At 46.7% G+C, this 17,838-nt stretch overlaps 1 protein-coding gene across 2 annotated transcripts in view; it reads right to left on the reverse strand.

The window, feature by feature from the left end:
* TRAPPC12 (trafficking protein particle complex subunit 12) overlaps positions 1-14,331 on the reverse strand; it is a 51,768-nt gene extending 37,437 nt beyond the window's left edge. Inside the window, exons 1-2 of one of the 2 annotated variants that reach the window (XM_074331635.2) lie at positions 12,749-14,331; positions 5,463-6,695 (exon numbers count right to left, since the gene is read on the reverse strand). In XM_074331635.2, coding sequence (XP_074187736.2) covers positions 5,463-6,689 — 1,227 coding nt within the window. In that variant the 5' untranslated portion in view covers positions 6,690-6,695; positions 12,749-14,331. Of the gene's footprint in view, positions 1-5,462; positions 6,696-12,431 lie in introns of both variants that reach the window. The other variant, XM_074331636.2, reaches the window with a different exon arrangement.
* Between the last annotated feature and the right edge of the window lie 3,507 nt (positions 14,332-17,838).

Here is a 17,838-nt window from a genome sequence, read left to right on the forward strand (position 1 = left end):
CGTGAGACTAAGGGCTCCACCTGGCCAGGCAAGGGCACAGCCACCTTCACGCCACATGGGGAGGACCAACTTGATTTCCCATCCCCGCAACACTCTCCATCAACTAGACCACACTGCACAACTCTCCTGTCGGTTAGCACTGACTTGGCAGGAAGTTCCTGACACACGAGCACATGTCTGACTATGGAACATGTCACCTGTGAAAGCCCAAAGATGAGATGCAATGTCTCAATATGACCCTAACTCTTGTGCTGTCCCCAGGCTGGAGGCAGTTACGGCCCAGGGGTCATAGGGTCCTTAACGCAGATCCCCCCCAGGGACCGGAGTGAGGGGAGTGAGCCTCTCCCTGGGGATTTTCCGAGAGCCATGGCTGCAGCTGGAATGGACCCACCCGGAACCCAGTGGAGTCCTTCAAATCGGTAACCCTTTGGGTGAGGGCAGGGAGCGTGGGACAGCACGCGAGCAGGCCAGGATGCTCTCCCAGTTCCTTTTCGGTTTTCACAGACAAAGACCCACGGGACCCAGGCCAGCCTCACAGGGCACGGACTTCACTGTCTGGGAAACCTGGAGACGCATGGCCACGGGCAGCGGTGCTGAGCCACAGCCGCACCTGCCTCTGAGCCGGGCTGCACTTCGCCCTCTGCCACGGGTCCCATGGAGAAACACAGCTGCTCGCCCTGGGAGCTTCTATCCTCTGGCTCCAGTGTCTGCTTCCTCCCAGGGGCACTGAAACCACCTGAACGAACAACATACAAGCACACCAAACCCCAAACTCGAGGCCATGGAGCAACTGAAACGGCGCGGCACTGACAGAATGGGAAATGGTGCAGCCAATCAGAGGCGGTCTGCATGTTCCTCGGGCTGCTAAACACGCCGTCACTTGGCGACCCAGCAACACCACTCCCAGCCATGCACCAGGAGAAATGCAAACGTCTGTGCAAAAGCCGGTGCATGACGTTCATAGCAGCATCATGCACAACAGACAAAAAGCGAAGGCAACTCAAACGCCCATCGAGCAATAAAGGGATAAAATACAGAATTCCCAAACAATGGATTATTATTTGACAAAGAAAATGAATGCTGTACTGACACATGCTGCAACGTGGGTGACTCTTGAAAACATGTGGGAAAGACCAGGTACTGGCTGACCCCGTTTGTACGGAATGCCCAGAACAGCAGAATCCACGAAGACAGAAGCAGACAGTGGTTGCCTAGAGCGGGGGTGGGGAGATGGGAAGTGAATGTGGAAGGGTTTGGGGCTTCTTTTTGGGTTGACGAAAATGTTCTAAAATCGACTATGGTGATGGTTGCACAATTCTGTCAAAACACTAAAAACCACTGAATTGCTTCGTACAGACAATTCTCCAGCTTCCACTCCTGATTGGTTCTGGAAACCTCTGCTATCCTTCCCGCATACCCTTCCCATTCACTTCCTGAAGAGCACAGGCATCTAAAGCAATAGTTAGTCAAGAAGGCCTACGTTCATCCTCAGACGCTACTGTACGGATTATCACACTGACCTTTACGGCCTCCAACTGAACTCAGGCTGCCACAAAAGTCACTTAATAGGAAAACAGTGAAACATTCTGTTTCCAATTTTATCATGAGGAACAGAATGTTTAATTACGTACCCATGGGTGAACAATTTGGAAAAATGTCACAGAAAGCTGATTTAGGACGAACACCACGGCAATAGTGAGTGGCACAAGGAGAAACCTGTTAAATGGTTGGCTGCCATCTTGAAAGCTTGATGTGCCCAGAAAACTTACAGAGAAACTACTCTTTGATCTACCGATCTGAAGTCCTCTGGCAAATAAACACAGCACTTCCATTCCAGGTAAACCGTGCAGCTTTTCTGGATGAAAGGTTCTCTGAAGGGTAATATTCAAGTGAAGAGACACAGGTGAACAAACATCTAGCATATTTGTTATATGGGAAAGTCAAGGTATTGTGGGAACCAATCCTAGTTCAAATTTGAATTTACCACGAGGTTTCCAAGACAACCTCTGTGAACTGCAAGGGGTACAGAAGGCAGTGCCGGAGGATTTGAAGGCAACAGAGAAACCCGCTCCGAGCGGCTGCAGGTGTGAGTTCTGCCCACGCCACGGGCACATCCTACTCCTTGCTGATTCACGGCATGCCCTGCCTGTCACAGGGAGCCACCTGGCACTGGGGAGGCGAGTGACAAAAGCTTTAAAGCGACAGAGATGCTGTCACAGAGCCCAGTTCCCCCCATGCAGGCAGGGCCTCCGAAATTGATCCAGTCCAGGGAAACTGCACAGAACTTCAGCGCGTGTGCTCCTCAACTCGAGAATGCCGGGCCCTTTTGATCTGTGACACCACCCAGCCACTGGGGCATCTGGTTCTGGGCCCCACCCACTACCTGTCATGCGCTCACCCCAGCCCTGCTGGCAACCAAAGTCCACACATTTCAAATGTGCCCTAGGACCCCTGGGCCCCAGCACCACTTACAACCAGCTGGTCAAGTCATTTCCATGGCAACCTTCCATTTCCCCCGAATTACAATGGGGGGGACGCTAACCTGTTTCCCCGAAAATAAGACCTACATGGACAATCAGCTCCAATGCATCCTTTGGAGCAAAAATTAATGCAAGACCCAGGCTTATATTACATAAGACCCAGTCTTGTAATAAAATAAGACTGGGTCTCATATTACAGTAAAATAAGAGAGAGTCTTATGTTAATTTTTACTCCAAAAGACGCATTAGAGCTGATTGTCTGGCTAGGTCTTATTTTCGGGGAAACACAGTAACTGCAAACAACAGAAAGTTTGGAAAGTAGGTGCTGAAGGCCAGACCCACTGACATTAAAGGAACTCACTGCAGAGTACAGAGCCCCAAGGAGAAAGGAAGGGAGGAAACGGGAAGCAAGCCATGCGGGGGTCAGGGGGCAGGGCCAGGCAGGCCAACGGGAAAGGATTCAGGGGAAATGTACATCAACTTCCCACATCCAATAGCCCCTGAAATCTGAGTCCATAATGAGGACTCATCATAAAGGTTCTGTGCAGGTAAACATGTTCAGTGTGTGCTGCTTGAGGGGCTGGAGAAGGGCGCCTAGAGCAACGCCGGGGACCTGAGCCCACGTTACACGTGTCCAGTCAGTCAACACGCTGGGACCTGACCCACACTACACGTGTCCAGTCAGTCAACACGCTGGGACCTGACCCACGCTACACGTGTCCAGTCAGTCAACACGCTGGGACCTGATCCACACTACACGTGTCCAGTCAGTCAACACGCTGGGACCTGAGCCCACGCTACACGTGTCCAGTCAGTCAACACGCTGGGACCTGACCCACGCTACACGTGTCCAGTCAGTCAACACGCTGGGACCTGACCCACGCTACACGTGTCCAGTCAGTCAACACGCTGGGACCTGACCCACGCTACACGTGTCCAGTCAGTCAACACGCTGGGACCTGACCCACGCTACACATGTCCTGTCAGTCAACACGCTGGGACCTGCGCTCACATGCGTGTGGGAGGGGTAGCTCCCTCCTGGCGGGGGTGGGGCTGAGGACGGCAGGTCCCTTTTACCAGGCCCAGGAGGACAGGCAGGCACAGGACACAAGGCCAGCAGACTGGGAGTTGGTGCCCCCATGCCACCCGGGAACTGCTGAGCCCACCCGCCATCTGGGGCAATGAACTACAACTGACACGTGTATACACATAGTTATAAAATTTTACCATTCTATGCAAACATGCTATCTTCTATCTGGTTTTTCAAATTTACCAATGAAATACGAATCTCATTAAATATTCTACTATCACATCATTTTTAATACTTAAGTATTCCATTGTAAAGACAAAAGGATTCAAATGTATTCAACCAACCTCCTGAAAATGGGCTTTTGATTGTTTCAGATTGTTTGCAATTAGAAACCACACACAGATGGAATCCCCAAAGCTGGGCATCTGCATACTAATCACTGAGATTACTTCCTTATAAATAATTCCCAGGTGTGGGACCTGGGTGTGGATTTTAAAACTCAAAAGTTTGTGCCAAAGTATGGACCCATCAGGGCTGCCCGAGACAGGCCGTTTTCCCATATCCTAACAACATGGAATAATCATAAGTAAAATAGGTAATGGAAAATAGAAATAATTTGACCATGCTTGTGACATTGAACTTCCTTATATTACCATTTACTATGTGTAGCATTTATAGATTGTTACGATTTATTATTTTGGGAGGCCATTCTTATTTTTCTTAATGAATCTTAAGAATGTTTTCTACATCGAGCATATCATGTATAATACAAATATTTTTCTCCAGATTTTAAAAAAAGGAATGGAGAAACCACAATGAGATATCACCTCACCCCAGTCAGAATGGCTATCATCAACAAGACAAATAGTAACAAGTGTTGGAGAGGCTGTGGAGAAAAAGGAACCCTCATACACTGTTGGTGGGAATGCAGACTGGTGCAGCCGTTATGGAAGGCAGTGTGGAGGTTCCTCAAAAAATTACCAATAGAATTGCCATATGACCCAGCTATCCCTCTATTGGGTATCTACCCAAAAAACCTGAAAACATTTATCCATAAAGACACGTGTGCTCCAATGTTCATTGCAGCTTTGTTTACGGTGGCCAAGACATGGAAACAACCAAAATGCCCTTCGATAGATGAATGGATAAAGAAGTTGTGGTATATATACACAATCGAATACTATTCGGCGGTAAGAAAAGATGAAATAGGGACATTTGTGACAACATGCATGGATCTTGAGAGTATGATGCTAAGCGAAATAAGTCAGACAGAAAAAGCAGCGAACCATATGGTTTCACTGATATGTGGTATTTAAACTGAAAACAAAAGAACAAGACAAACAAATGAAGGAACAAAAAAATCACAGACATACACAATAGTTTAGGGGTTACCAGAGGGTAAGCGGGGAGGGAGGCTCTAGAAGAGGGTAAACGGGGTCTAACTATACGGTGATGGAAGGAGAACTGACTCTGGGTGGTGAATACACAATGTGAGATATAGATGATGTAATACAGAATTGTACACCTGAAATCTATGTAACTTTACTAACATTTGTCACCCTATAAACTTAAAAAAAAAAAAAAGGAATGGGGGCTTTATCATTTACTAGAGCCCAAATGTCACAAATAAATCGACCACACAACGTCCAGAGCTACTTCAGAGGATTGTGATGCAAGTACTTACCCGGCAGAATTTATTTCTAAGACTATGACTGACTCGTTCCTTAAATACATTCCAGGAAGGATGTCAAGAGGGCTCTGAATTACCTGGAGACATAACACAGACTCTCACAATCAGAACCTCAGGACCTGCAGAGAAGTAGGATTTCCTAACACTCAGGGTATTTAATTATACGTGCATTAGAGCGTATGTACATGAACAACAGATGGAAAGAATGCCACGTGGATGTGGAATCACGTGCTTCACTGAGGGCAAACGCCCCGCGTCTCACCTGGATGTTGTCAAACTTGAGGCCTGGCATGGTGAGCTTCTCCTTGTCCACAAACAGTGTGCTGTACTGCTGGGCTGCCACTGCCATCAGGACGGCCCTGGTCCCCTCCCCGGGAAGCCAGGCGTCACTCCTCCGGTCCATCTCACTCATGCTCAGGGCGGTGGCAAAGGGGTCCTCCGTCCCTGTGAACACAGCCTGGATCTGTGAAAAGGGCTTTGGAGACTGAGGACATTCCAGAGGAGACATGCAAACACCCGGTTCTGATCTTTCAACCTCTGGGGAGTAAGAAGGGTCCGCAGAACCTGGGGCGTTCTCTCCCCCCGGGGTAGCAAGGGAAGACAATTTTTCTGGAACTGAAGAGCTTGCGTTGGGATTGCTGACGGAAATGAAAGTGGAAGTTGTGAACGAATCAAAGAAGTCCGAGGCCAAGGAATTGGTGTTGGTCGTGTCTGCAAAAAACGTGCTGAGGCTCGGGCTTGGCTGGACCACCTGCGGGGGGCTCTGGGGGGCCGGCTGGCTGGCGCCGCTGAAACTAGGTGACTTCACCATCTGAGACTCGAAGCCATCCGGCAGAAAGAGCGGCGTCTGGGCGATAGCGGACTGGGACTGGCTGAAGATGGTGCACACAGGCACAGACTCCTCTCCGGGGGAGGGCTGCCCGGAGGACCGAGCTGCTCCCTGCCCCCCTGGGAGGGCGCCCGCGTCCCTGGGGCCCGAGTCCTCTGCACCTTTGTTCTCAAAGGCGGGCTCGCCTTCTCCTTCTTGCTCCGGGTCTCCCCTCAAGGACGCTCTGCTGTCAGGGGTCACGTCAGAGAGGCCTTTGGGTGTCTCATCCCCATCACTCTCACTGTCATTACCCAGCGTGTCAAGTGCTCCTGCATCCATGACATTTTCCAGTCTGTGGCCAGCGCTGCCCTCGTCAGGCGCCGCGACATCCTGCACACCCCCAAGGTCACCCGCGTCATCTTCACTATTATTAGGAGAGTCGGAAATGAGGACACTCTCCATCATGTGCTCATTAAGCTTATCTACGAAATTGGAATCTTCTGACACAGTCTCATTCCCCTCAGACCCAAAGTCGTCCCCACCGAGATCAATGGTTTCCTCGTGATAGAGCAGCTGCCCCTCTTCTGGCTGGGGCGTCTGCGGGGTGATGCTCTCGGCTCGCCCCTCGGCCGGCTGGGGCTCCTCAGTCACGCTCTGCTCGGTGCCCTGAGTGTTCTCCATGGTTGCCTAAAACCAAGACAAATATAAACCAGCCTCATCAGCTTTCTGCCTCGGTTACTGTGAGCTGACTTGATCCTATTAAAATTGTTTTAATTTATAAAAATGATGAATGCATGTCATTATACATTTGTCTAATCCCACTGAATGCACAACACCAAGAGTGAGCCCCAGTGTCAACTAGGGACTTCACGTGATAATGACGTGTCAATGCAGGTTCATCAACTGCAACAAACGTGCCCTGGTGGGGGAGGCAGAAGGCACATGGAAACTGTGTGTACCTGCCGGCAATTCTGCAGTGAACCTAAACTGTTCTAAAAACGAAAGACTATTTAACAAACACTCATCAGTTCTGTAGTCAAATGATTCAACATTCAAAAGACTCCATCTCTCCACACACTTATTCAGTACTGTGGTAAAAGACATGTAACAAAATCTACCACCATAATCATTTTTTAGTGTACAGTTCAGTGGTATTAAGTTGTGCAACCATCACCACCATCCAGCTCCAGAACTTTCCATCATCCTCAGATGAAACTCAGTCCCCATTAAACACTAACTCCCCATTCCACTCTCCTCCCTCTCCCTGGCACCCACCATCTACTGTATGGACCTATAAAATGGACTATTCTAGGTACTTCACAGAAGTGGAATCACACAGTATGTGTCCTTTTGCCTCTGTCTTATTTCACTGAGCAAACTGTCCTCCGTGTTCATTCAGGTTGTAGCAGGTATCTGAATTTCCTTAATTTCTAAGGCTGAATAATACTCCACTGAGTGCACGTACACGTTTTTACCCATTTATCTGTTGATGGACATTCCGACTGCTTCTATCACTTGACTACTGTGAATACTGCTGCTGTGAACCAGCGCACGAGCGTCTCTTCCAGGGCCTGCTTGCCATTCTTTCGCGCGTATGCCCAGAAGTGGGGCGGCTGGATCAGACGGCTACTCTACTTGAAATATTTGAGGACCTGTCAGACGGTTTTCCACAGTGGCCACACCACTGCACGTCCCCACCAGCAGCGCACAGGGCTCCCGTGCCTCCACATCCTCGCCAAGCTTGTTCTTCTCTGTTTGACTGTAGCCATCTCACCAGGCGTGAGGTCCCCAGCCTTTCAAACCCCACTTATTCTTTAATACTCGGATGGAATCCCCCCTCCTTCAGGGAGCCTTCTCAAGACCCTCCAACCTACAATAAGCCCTCGCTCTCTGCGCGTTACCATTGTTTGCTTCACTCTGGGGGTTTGGGACAGCGAGACGGCATGAATGTCAGAGACAGTAAGGAAACCTAGGCTGGCTCACTGGGGCACGCTGAGGGCTGACGCTGACGATGACACCGAGACGATACACTGGTGCTCACTAAGTGTGTTATGTGTTTGCTTGCTCGGTCGTCAGAATAACCCTATGACATGGCTGCTGCCAGTTCCTCCGTGTTCGAGAGGAGGAAACGGAAGCTTAGCAAGGTTCTCTGGCTTTGCTCACAGTCACTCGCTACTCAGGGTGAAGCGAAGACCACATAAAGCTGAAACGCTGGGTGGACGCTGGCTGGTGGGGCCACAGCACCAAACAAGACTGAGTATGCACTCTAAAAAACTATCTGCTCCTTTTCTTAAAGAATTCAGCAAAAGTTACCGTATATAGTTCTCCTCTCACATTCAAGTTAAGGAAACGAAGACTATCATAAAAGATGAAGGTTTTTCTGTGGGGGAGGGGGGAGAGGGCAACCGAACCAATACCTTTCTGACTTTTAAAAACTATACTTACTGTGTTTCCCCGAAAATAAGACCTAGCCAGACCATCAGCTCTAATGCGTCTTTTGGAGCAAAAATTAATATAAGACCCAGTCTTATATTATATTGTATTATATAAGACCCGGTCTTATACTATAGTAAAATAAGACCAGGTCTTAAATTAATTTTTGCTCCAAAAAACGCATTAGAGCTGATGGTCCGGGTAGGTCTTATCTTTGGGGAAACAGGGTAGCTGATCTCTAGATCAGATTACTTTTTTTCCTCATGGTCAACACTTTCATCACAGTATCCAAGTGGGCTGTCCCTCCAGCTGGATCACCCTGAGATCTAAAAACAAGATTATTTTAAAGTAGATAAAGTCAAACATTTTGGAGAAGTTTCTTATCCAGCATAGTCAGTTACTAATTCCTCATTTATTATATATTCATCTAGTAACTATTAACTATAAATGAGTCAAAGATACAATGAAAAGGAACAAAAGCCTTTTTTCTTGTCATGTTTCAGTCAGCGCAGACTGGAGGCTGGCTCGAGACATGAAAGCGTGGATGCACCCTCCCAGGTAAGGCTTTTCCCTGGGTTCTCCCCGTGCAGGAAGTGGAGGCTGGGCACGAAGACCATGTAACCTCTGTGACAGCTGAAACGACACCTCTAAACTGCCTGACAGATGAGGACACAGAACCAGAGAAGTGATGGAGCGCTCTGAAATCACTGACAGTAAACCATATGGCCCGGAAGTGGCTCCTGACTAAATCTCTGACTGAACCTCTGAGGACTGGAGTCCCCAGGCCCTAGCACAGAGCCTGGTACCTGGGAGATGCCAGTAGCTCCTGCTGGTTGACTGTTGGTTCTGAGCCCTTCTCAGAATAAACCCACGTCAGATTCTAACTCCAGATGTCCTAATACCACGTTAATGGACAACTGTGGAATAATGGAGACTATAAGATAAGGTCTGACACGCAATCACAGGAAAAGGTCAAGAACATCAAAACTGGCAAAGCCACACTGCTGTCTTTATATGTAGGGGAAAAGGAGAGAACTCTATCCTTAAAATAAGCAAAATTCACTGCCAGTAGAGGTCAATTTGTGTGTATTACAAGATTCTCACAGAGAAAGACCGGCTAAACTGGGCGCCTGTGAAAGTGTTGAGGTGCTGAGTCCCTTCCCACGGGACACTGGACGAAGGGCAGACTCACCACTGTGCAGGGCCCATTCATTACGTGCTCGGGTAATAACTGGTTCCACGATAATGAAAGAAACCCATTAAAGCTATGAATTTTTTGCCTATGAACTAAGACAAAGATTTTTAGAAGTAATTTTGGGGAACCTTATTTATTGATGGTGAGAATGAAACCTTTATGAAGGACAGCTAGCAAAGGACAAAACTCTTACACAATAACTCTGTTTACGAATTTACCGAAAATGTTTTTAAAGAGATCATCTTTGGAACAAAAGAAAGCTAAATAAAAAGCAACAGTCTTTCAAGTCTTGAGTTTGTAACTATTAATATGTTTTGATTCTCTTCAGAAACCTTGTTTCCAATCAAATCTAATTTAGAAAATCAACTTCTACATGTTTCCTGGTGATGTTTACACAGAAGCTGCCTAGTTCAGAGGGAAGATTACATTGTTATTCTGGATTTCTAAATAGAAACCACATATTCATGAAAAACCATTCATAGGACTGGACTGAAATGTCCTGCAAACCAGGGACCAGGCCTCCGAGTGCTGCTGTGTCTCAGACATCAGGGCAATGCAAGGAGCCTGCGCGCAAGGAGCCCAAGTTAGAGAACCACAGAGAGGAAAGTTAAGCAGCTGTAACACAAATACGCGGATGGGAGAAGAAACATGATGCACCAGATGAAAGGGGAACTGGGCAGAACGGGAGAGTGACTCTGGATGGGGAGGGGTAGCCTCTAAAAGCCACAAGTAAGTTTTCTTACTTTTTCGTTAGAAGACCTTGGAAGGTTCTTGTTATTCTTCCGCTTCTCTTTTAAAGGCACATTTTCTTTTTTTTTTTTTTTTTTTTTTTTTTTTTAATTAAATTTATTGAGGTGACAGTTGTTAGTAAAATTACATAGATTTCAGGTGTACAATTCTGTATTACATCATCTATAAATCCCGTTGTGTGTTCATCACCCAGAGTCAGTTCTCTTTCCATCACCATATATTCGATCCCCCTTACCCTCATCTCCCACCCCCCACCCCCCACCCCAACATTTTCTATAAATAATCTTTATTAAATATTGATTGGATACAAAACATTATTTACAGCACGTGGCTAAGACAATACGTATTACCACCTTCAGAGGTGATATTCTGCAATTTGTCGCACTCTTCCTTTTCTTTAATTTTCCACATGTGCATTTCCCCAAGCAACATGTTACTTAAAATTTGCAGTTTTTGACTTTATTTCTCTCTGCACTTTTAACCTGGTAAGTGGTGTGATTTCATTCATCTTCACTGGTAATAATGGCCTCTTGGGTGATGGGGCCACAACATATCATCTATTCTACTGTTGAAGGATATTTGAGGTGTTTTTAGGTTTTTGATACTATAAACAGTTCTGTTATGAACATCCTCATACACGTCTCCTGGTGTGCACGTGAAAATTTCTTCATATTAAAAGTGTGTGTGTTAGGTCTTTGAGAATACACTTGTTCACCATCACTAGATAATGCCAAACTGCTTTACTAAGGGGTTGTACCAATTTACACACTTAGTAGCAGTGTATACACTTGATATTGTCAGACTTAATTAATATCGAGAGTATATAAAAATTCCTACAAAGCAATAGGACAAACAATCCACAAGAAACACAGGCCAAAGATTTGAATAGGCTGGGATACATATTTCACAAGCATGCATCCTAGAACTTCAACAGCCATACTTCTTGATTTTTTCAGGACAATTCCATTTTACACTTATGGTCTCAGAGAAAGGAAATACCTCTTTCTGGTCTCAAGAGTCCTAATGAGACGATATATGGTCTCACTACCCATAACCTCCCCATCTACTGCGAGACATATATCACGGAGGAACTCCTGCACATGGGCACCAAACCCAAAAATACCTCCCCCCTCCCAAAGCCCCCACAATAAAAAATCTAAAAACAACCAGTGCCCACAGACACAATAATCAATAAATAGTGGCACATCCAAAACTGGACTATTAACCAGTAGTGAAAATGGATGAACCATCGCATGTCAATGCAGCAATGTTTGAATCTCACAGATCTAACGTTGCACAAAGAACAAGTAGAAAATCAAATAGTTATGATTCTCTACATAAAGTTCAAAACATAAACTAAACAATATGTTCTAGGAATACAAACATAAAAGCAAGGGGGAAGGAGGTTGGATGGGAGAGGGACACATGAAGAGTTTCAAAGCCATTGGAAATGTTATCTTCCGTGTATATCACATGTAGTCTTTATATTTCAAAATTTAAAAATGGAAAAGCACACGCTTCTGTTCCTCATCTGCATCTGATAGAAAATGTTACGTTTCCTATTACTGCTTTAATAATTTTCATTAAGCGACACGATTATAAGCTTATGTCAACACTGAGAAAGGAAAGGGTACCTAAGGTGCCACTCCAGCTGGGTGGGTGACCGAGCGGACACAGTCAGCGCCTAACCAAGGCCTTCCCGGGCCAGGAACACTTGCCGATAGTTCCCATGGAAGATAAATGAGTGGAGGAGGCAGTGCCTGTGCTTCCTACATCCTGATACAAACGCAGAAAGAACTGGGGCAGCCCCGCTCCCACCTCGGGACTCGGGTGCTTGACCCCCTCCCCTGCCTGGAGACGCCCCCCCCCCCCCCCCCCGACGCAGAGTAAGCAGAGCTGCGCGCGCAGCTGCACCCGCCTCCGTCCCACCGCACAGGGAGGCAGCCGCCCACTGTCCCGACGCCGAGCGGGGCGTCGAGGCCCCAGGCACTGCGCTCAGGCACCGAGCTCGGAGGGGCCCCAGTAAAGTCTCTTCCTGAACCTACCGAGACTCCGGTCTCTACACCGACACCATCAAAACGCTGGCAGAGAAATCGGACTTTGTCTTCGTCCAGGCGAGTGCTTTGCACACGAGCTGAATCAAGGCCTTAACATTTCTAAGGACTGACAAAGCCTCCCGCCGAGCGGAGGCGTGAGCGCCAGGCGGCGGGAGGGCACCTTGGGAGGTGCGCCCACCCGGAGACGAGCCCCCCAAGGCGGAGAACCCTGGGAGGAGCCCCCGAGGGGCTGCGGTGGGGCCGAGGGCGGGCGGGGCGGCGGCTGGGCCGCCTGACCCCCTCCCTGCAGCCCGGCCGATCCTCACCTGCCGCCGCCCGCTAGGGCTGGAGAAACGGCCACCTGCGACCGTGCCCAGGGCTCGGGAGAGAGCGGAGGAAGCCGGAAGAGGAGGACAAGATGCGCCCGGCCGGCGGCTCTGCGCCTGCGTGCGCCACTCTCGCGCATGCCCAGTGCGGGGCCTGGAGGCCCACCTGTCGCAGCCGGAAGCGGAAGCGCGGAGCTTCCAGTTTGTGCAGCGAGGGGTGGGGCCTGGGCCCCGAGGTTGACCGGGGCCGGGGAATGGTCTTGGGCGGCGCGGAGCCCAGTACCTGGGAATGGAGAGGAAAATTGTGCTGATGTCAGAGGCCGCAAGCAAACCTGTGGCCGAGGGGCAGCTGGAAGCGCGATTAGGCTGTTTATTCTGGGCCACAGCGCCCTAGAAATGCTGTGGTTCTAGGGTTTGCCTTTGTGCCTACCCATGTTTCCAACTTCCAGTGCTTCTGCCTAGTGTGTAATGCCATTAACGATGGAAATAGGAATAATGGTAGCGGTAGGCCGGTGGACTTAACCCAGCAGCGTGAAGGTAGATTTGCATTCTCAGCTCCCACAGCTTATCTCAGGCACAGGGAGCCAGTGACTAGTGCGCTCCTGTCTGTGCCGCTGTCTCCTTGATTTCTGTCGTGATCACCCAGATCTCATTAACCCAGCAAATATTCATCCAGCCTTGACTCTGCCAGGCACAGTGTTAGGCGCTGGAATACAACTGGCCAAACCAGTCGTGGCCATTTCTTTCTGCCTCTTTTTTAATGATTAAAATTTTCCAATTTATTTTTAACAGATTAAATATTGTATATATTTAAGGTATATAATGTATACAATGTGAAATAATTACCACAGTAGAACAAATTAACATAACCTTCACCTCACTTAGTTACCTTTCTTTTTGGTATGTGGTGACAGTACTTGAGATCTACTTGGCAAATTTCAAGAATAGGATATATTATTAACTATTCGTACCATTTTGTAAATTAACTCTCCAGAACTTACTTATTTTATGACTGAAAGTTTGTGCCCTTTGATCAATATCTCCCCTTGCCGCTACCTCTCAGCTTTTGGTAACCGATACTGGACTGTGGATGAAAAAGGGGCCACGTACTAAACCTGACAAGCTCAGGGGAGGCCAGCATGGCAGGCCTTACAAACTCAGAGAACAAAATTAACCACATAGGATGGTCTGACACATAAAAATTCCCAACTGAAAGCGGGTCATGGCAGGTATTCACATCCTGGGCCTGTACATTCCTTGACAAAAGTCAATCTTTAAGTAAGCCTGCCTATTGTCTTTTAGCATCTAAGATAACATACCTGTGGAATGTCAGAGTAATCTCTTTTTCTGGACTCCTCAGGGCACAACCCACCACACCAGAGCATGAGACCACAACAGAACCCCTCACTGTTATCTTGTTCCCCAAATACCATCTGTCGTGCAGGGGCTCAGCTCCCGCTCCCCATATAAGCACGCAGGATATGGTGAGGCCAAAAAGGAACACCCACGGAGCCATAGATGGGGGAGTCATACCACTATATACTCGCTGGAGACATAGGAAGTAGGAGCCACTCTATCTGCAACCCGTCATCCACTTCTCTCTGCCAACCAACCTCACTTGCTAGCTGCAATCCGCTCTTGCAGGCTCAGCCACCATCTCCTTGCTAGCCCCCATTTTGCTGCTAGCGTAGCCATAGCAGTTATATTAGTGGCCAGTGGCTCACTGGTTACAGCTGACGGCCAACTAGCCACAGCTGATAGCCGTCCAATCACAGTTGATGGCCATTTACTACCTGAGCCAGCACCTTTCCACGTGAGGCCGAGAGCCTGGAAGCTGCACTCCTGGCTCTGTCCCCACACCATCTCTATGTGCTGTAAATGTTATTAACTATTCTGTATCCACCCATGTAAGAGAAGTATTTCTCTTTTTTACTTTTTATCCAATCCAAAAAATTTCCCCGCTTTGCTTTCTCTAGCCCCCTTAATCTGATGGATTTCATGTAACCCTCCTTACCCCTCCTCCTTTGATGCTCATGTATAAAATAAGCAGCAAAACTGCCCTTCTCTGGAGGATTTTTCTCAATCCGTTGAGCTTTTGCTCCCTGGCAATCGTCATCAGTTTGACTCAAATAAACTCTTTAAAATTCTCTATAGGTTTGAACATTTCTTATGTCAACAGTGCTGTTACTAGGACTTCAACTCTCTTTTTAAGATTCCCCTTGTAAGTGGAATCATGCAGTATTTGTCTGTGTCTGACTTATTTCAATTAGCACAATGTTCTCCAGGTTCACCCATGTTGTTGCAATGACAGGATTTCCTTCTTTTTTAAAGGCTGAATAAGATTCCATTACATATGAAGTTGGACAATTAAGTTTGTGAACTCACCCTAGAAAAATTGCTACATACCTCATTGCTGAATACCACCATGGTCAACTTTGAAGTACTCTCCTTGGGAATCTTTGCACTGATGCCAGTGCCTAGTCCACCCTTCAAAGCAATTTTGGAACTCTCTTTCTGGAATGGCCATCAGAGCTGTTGTTGTATTACCCCTTGATGTCCTGAATGTCCTCAAAATGTCTTCAATATTTGCTTTATCTTCAGGTAAAGAAAGAAGTCATTGGGGGCCAGATTGGGTGAGTAGGGATGGTGTTCCAATACAGTTATTTGTTTACTGGCTAAAAACTCCCTCACAGACAGTGCCGTGTGAGCTGGTGCATTGTCGTGATGCAAGAGCCATGAATTGTTGGCAAAAAGTTCAGGTCGTCTAACTTTTTCACGCAGTCTTTTCAGCATTTCCAAATAGTAAATTTGGTTAACTGTTTGTCCAGTTGGTATAAATTCATAATGAATAATCCCTTTGATATCAAAAAAGGTTAGCACCATCATTGCAACAAGTTTGTGAACTTAATTGTCAGACCTAGTATGTGTGTGTGTGTGAATATATATATGTATATGTGTATGTATATATGTATATGTATATACATGTAGGTGATCCTTGAACATGAGTTTGAATTGTGTGGGTCCATTTACCGTATGTAAGAATTTATTTTAAACAAATACCTGTACTATTTTTTATCTGTTTGGGAGTCTGTGGATGTGGGAGGCTGATTGTATGCATTGATCTAGGCCATTTTATATAAGGGACTTGAGCATCCATGAATTTTGGTATCTGAGGAAGGTCCTGGAACCACAGCCCTGAAGATACAAAGGGAAAATTTAAGTTTTTGGGGACTCAAAAGTTACACATGGATTTTTGATGGTGCGGGGGTCAGCATCCCTAGCCCCCACATTGTTCATGGATCAACTGTGTATATATTGGGGTGCCAAAAAATGTATACCTTTTTTTTTTTTGAGGAGGGCACAGCTCACAGTGGCCCATGCGGGGATCAAACTGGCAACCTTGGTACTATTAGCACCACGCTCTAACCAACTAACTGGTCACCCCAATATTTACATTTTAAGAGATGTTATCTATGTATTACTTTTCAAAGTTGAATTACGGTAACAGTGTGTAGTATGAAGTTTGCTCAAAAGATGGCATTAATCAAATGAATGCTAGCATCACTATGAGACAGGCAGGACAGTCAAAGAAAATGGTGGAAGCACGGTTGTTGTTTGAGAATCGCAAGACCGTTTTGCCGTGGTGTTTGAAATCCGAGAACATTGTGGAAGTATGACAATGGAGGTGTGAGTATGCAACAGAACCTCCAACACACCTAACAATTGCACACATTCGTTATAACTTTGAGACGCACGGTGCTGTGTGAAGAAATTAAAACGGCAGGCACATCCATGCAAGTGGACACTGGTCAGTGTTGTTCAAGCAGTACATAATTCGCCATAATCAGAAGTGTCTGGACGCTGATGGTAACCACTTTGCACACCTCTTATACTTGCAGAAGTCAAACGTGACTTGTATTCATCTTCTTTTATTGGTATATATTATTACAATTTTAATACTTTCTTTGGCACCCTCTGTAGATATATGTATATATCTCACATTTTCTCTATACAGGTATCAGTGGGTTAGGTTGTTTCCATGTCTTGGCTACTGTGAATATTGCTGCAATGAACATGGAATGCAGATATCTCTTTGAGATAGGGATATTTTTTTATCCTGGATCACAGAAGTCAGATTGCTTGATCATATGGTAACTCTGTTTTTAATTTTTTGAGGAACCTCCACACTATTTTGCATAGAGGCTGTATTACTTTACATTCCCACCGACAGTGTATGAGGGTTCCCTTTTCTCCAATCCCACCAACAGTTACCTATTGACTTTTTGATAATCGCAATCCTAACAGGTGTGAAGAGATATCTCATTGTGGTTTTGATTTGCATTTCCTTGATGATTAGTGATGCTGAGCATCTTTTCATATACCCGTTCCAAACTCAGCCATTTGTCATGAAAATAGATTTAAGGTAGAGAGACAATTTAATCACATGGAGGAGAGATGTATGGTCTTTGAAATTATTGGAACCCATGTTAGTGAAGGAGGTTCAGCTGTGATTCCCGAAGGAGGAAACCCTGGGATTCCGTACAATGTGACCCCTGTCTGCCAAGGGTTAGATAGACCAGTCTCAAGATCTGGGCGGGTCTGACTAAATGCTGTTCTTGCTAAATGTTATAATGCAGCAGTGTTTTGCAGAAGCTCTAATTAACCAAATCCAGAGAAGTTCAGCCAACTGTAAATAAGAAATCAACATGTACGTAACCAAATAGTGTATATAAGCAATGGCTAAGCCTACCTTCAGGGAGATGGAGCTTTGGATGTGAATGAATCCTGTCTTTTTTACTTGCTGCAAGTAAAAACTACCTAAAAACAACCACGTCTCATTCTTGAATAGAACACTCCAAGTGGTGAACCCCTTGCGTTGGGTAACAGGGGCACTGCATAATGTCAAAACCAGCGCTGAGGGAGTACAGCCTAAGGGGGTCAACTTCTCCACCACCACAGTCCTTGGATGTTCCGGGGAAGCCAGCGTCTTCCCAGCAGATTCCCGTTCATTGTGAAACGACGGGTCAAACACTGCCAGCAGCGCCATGCCAGCCGTCACTTATCCGCCAACACTGGCAATGCAGCAGAGC

Source organism: Rhinolophus sinicus, chromosome 2, assembly GCF_057876585.1.
Source record: "Rhinolophus sinicus isolate RSI-liver-muscle chromosome 2, RSI-T2T, whole genome shotgun sequence".
In the NCBI taxonomy this organism is placed as follows: domain Eukaryota; kingdom Metazoa; phylum Chordata; class Mammalia; order Chiroptera; family Rhinolophidae; genus Rhinolophus; species Rhinolophus sinicus.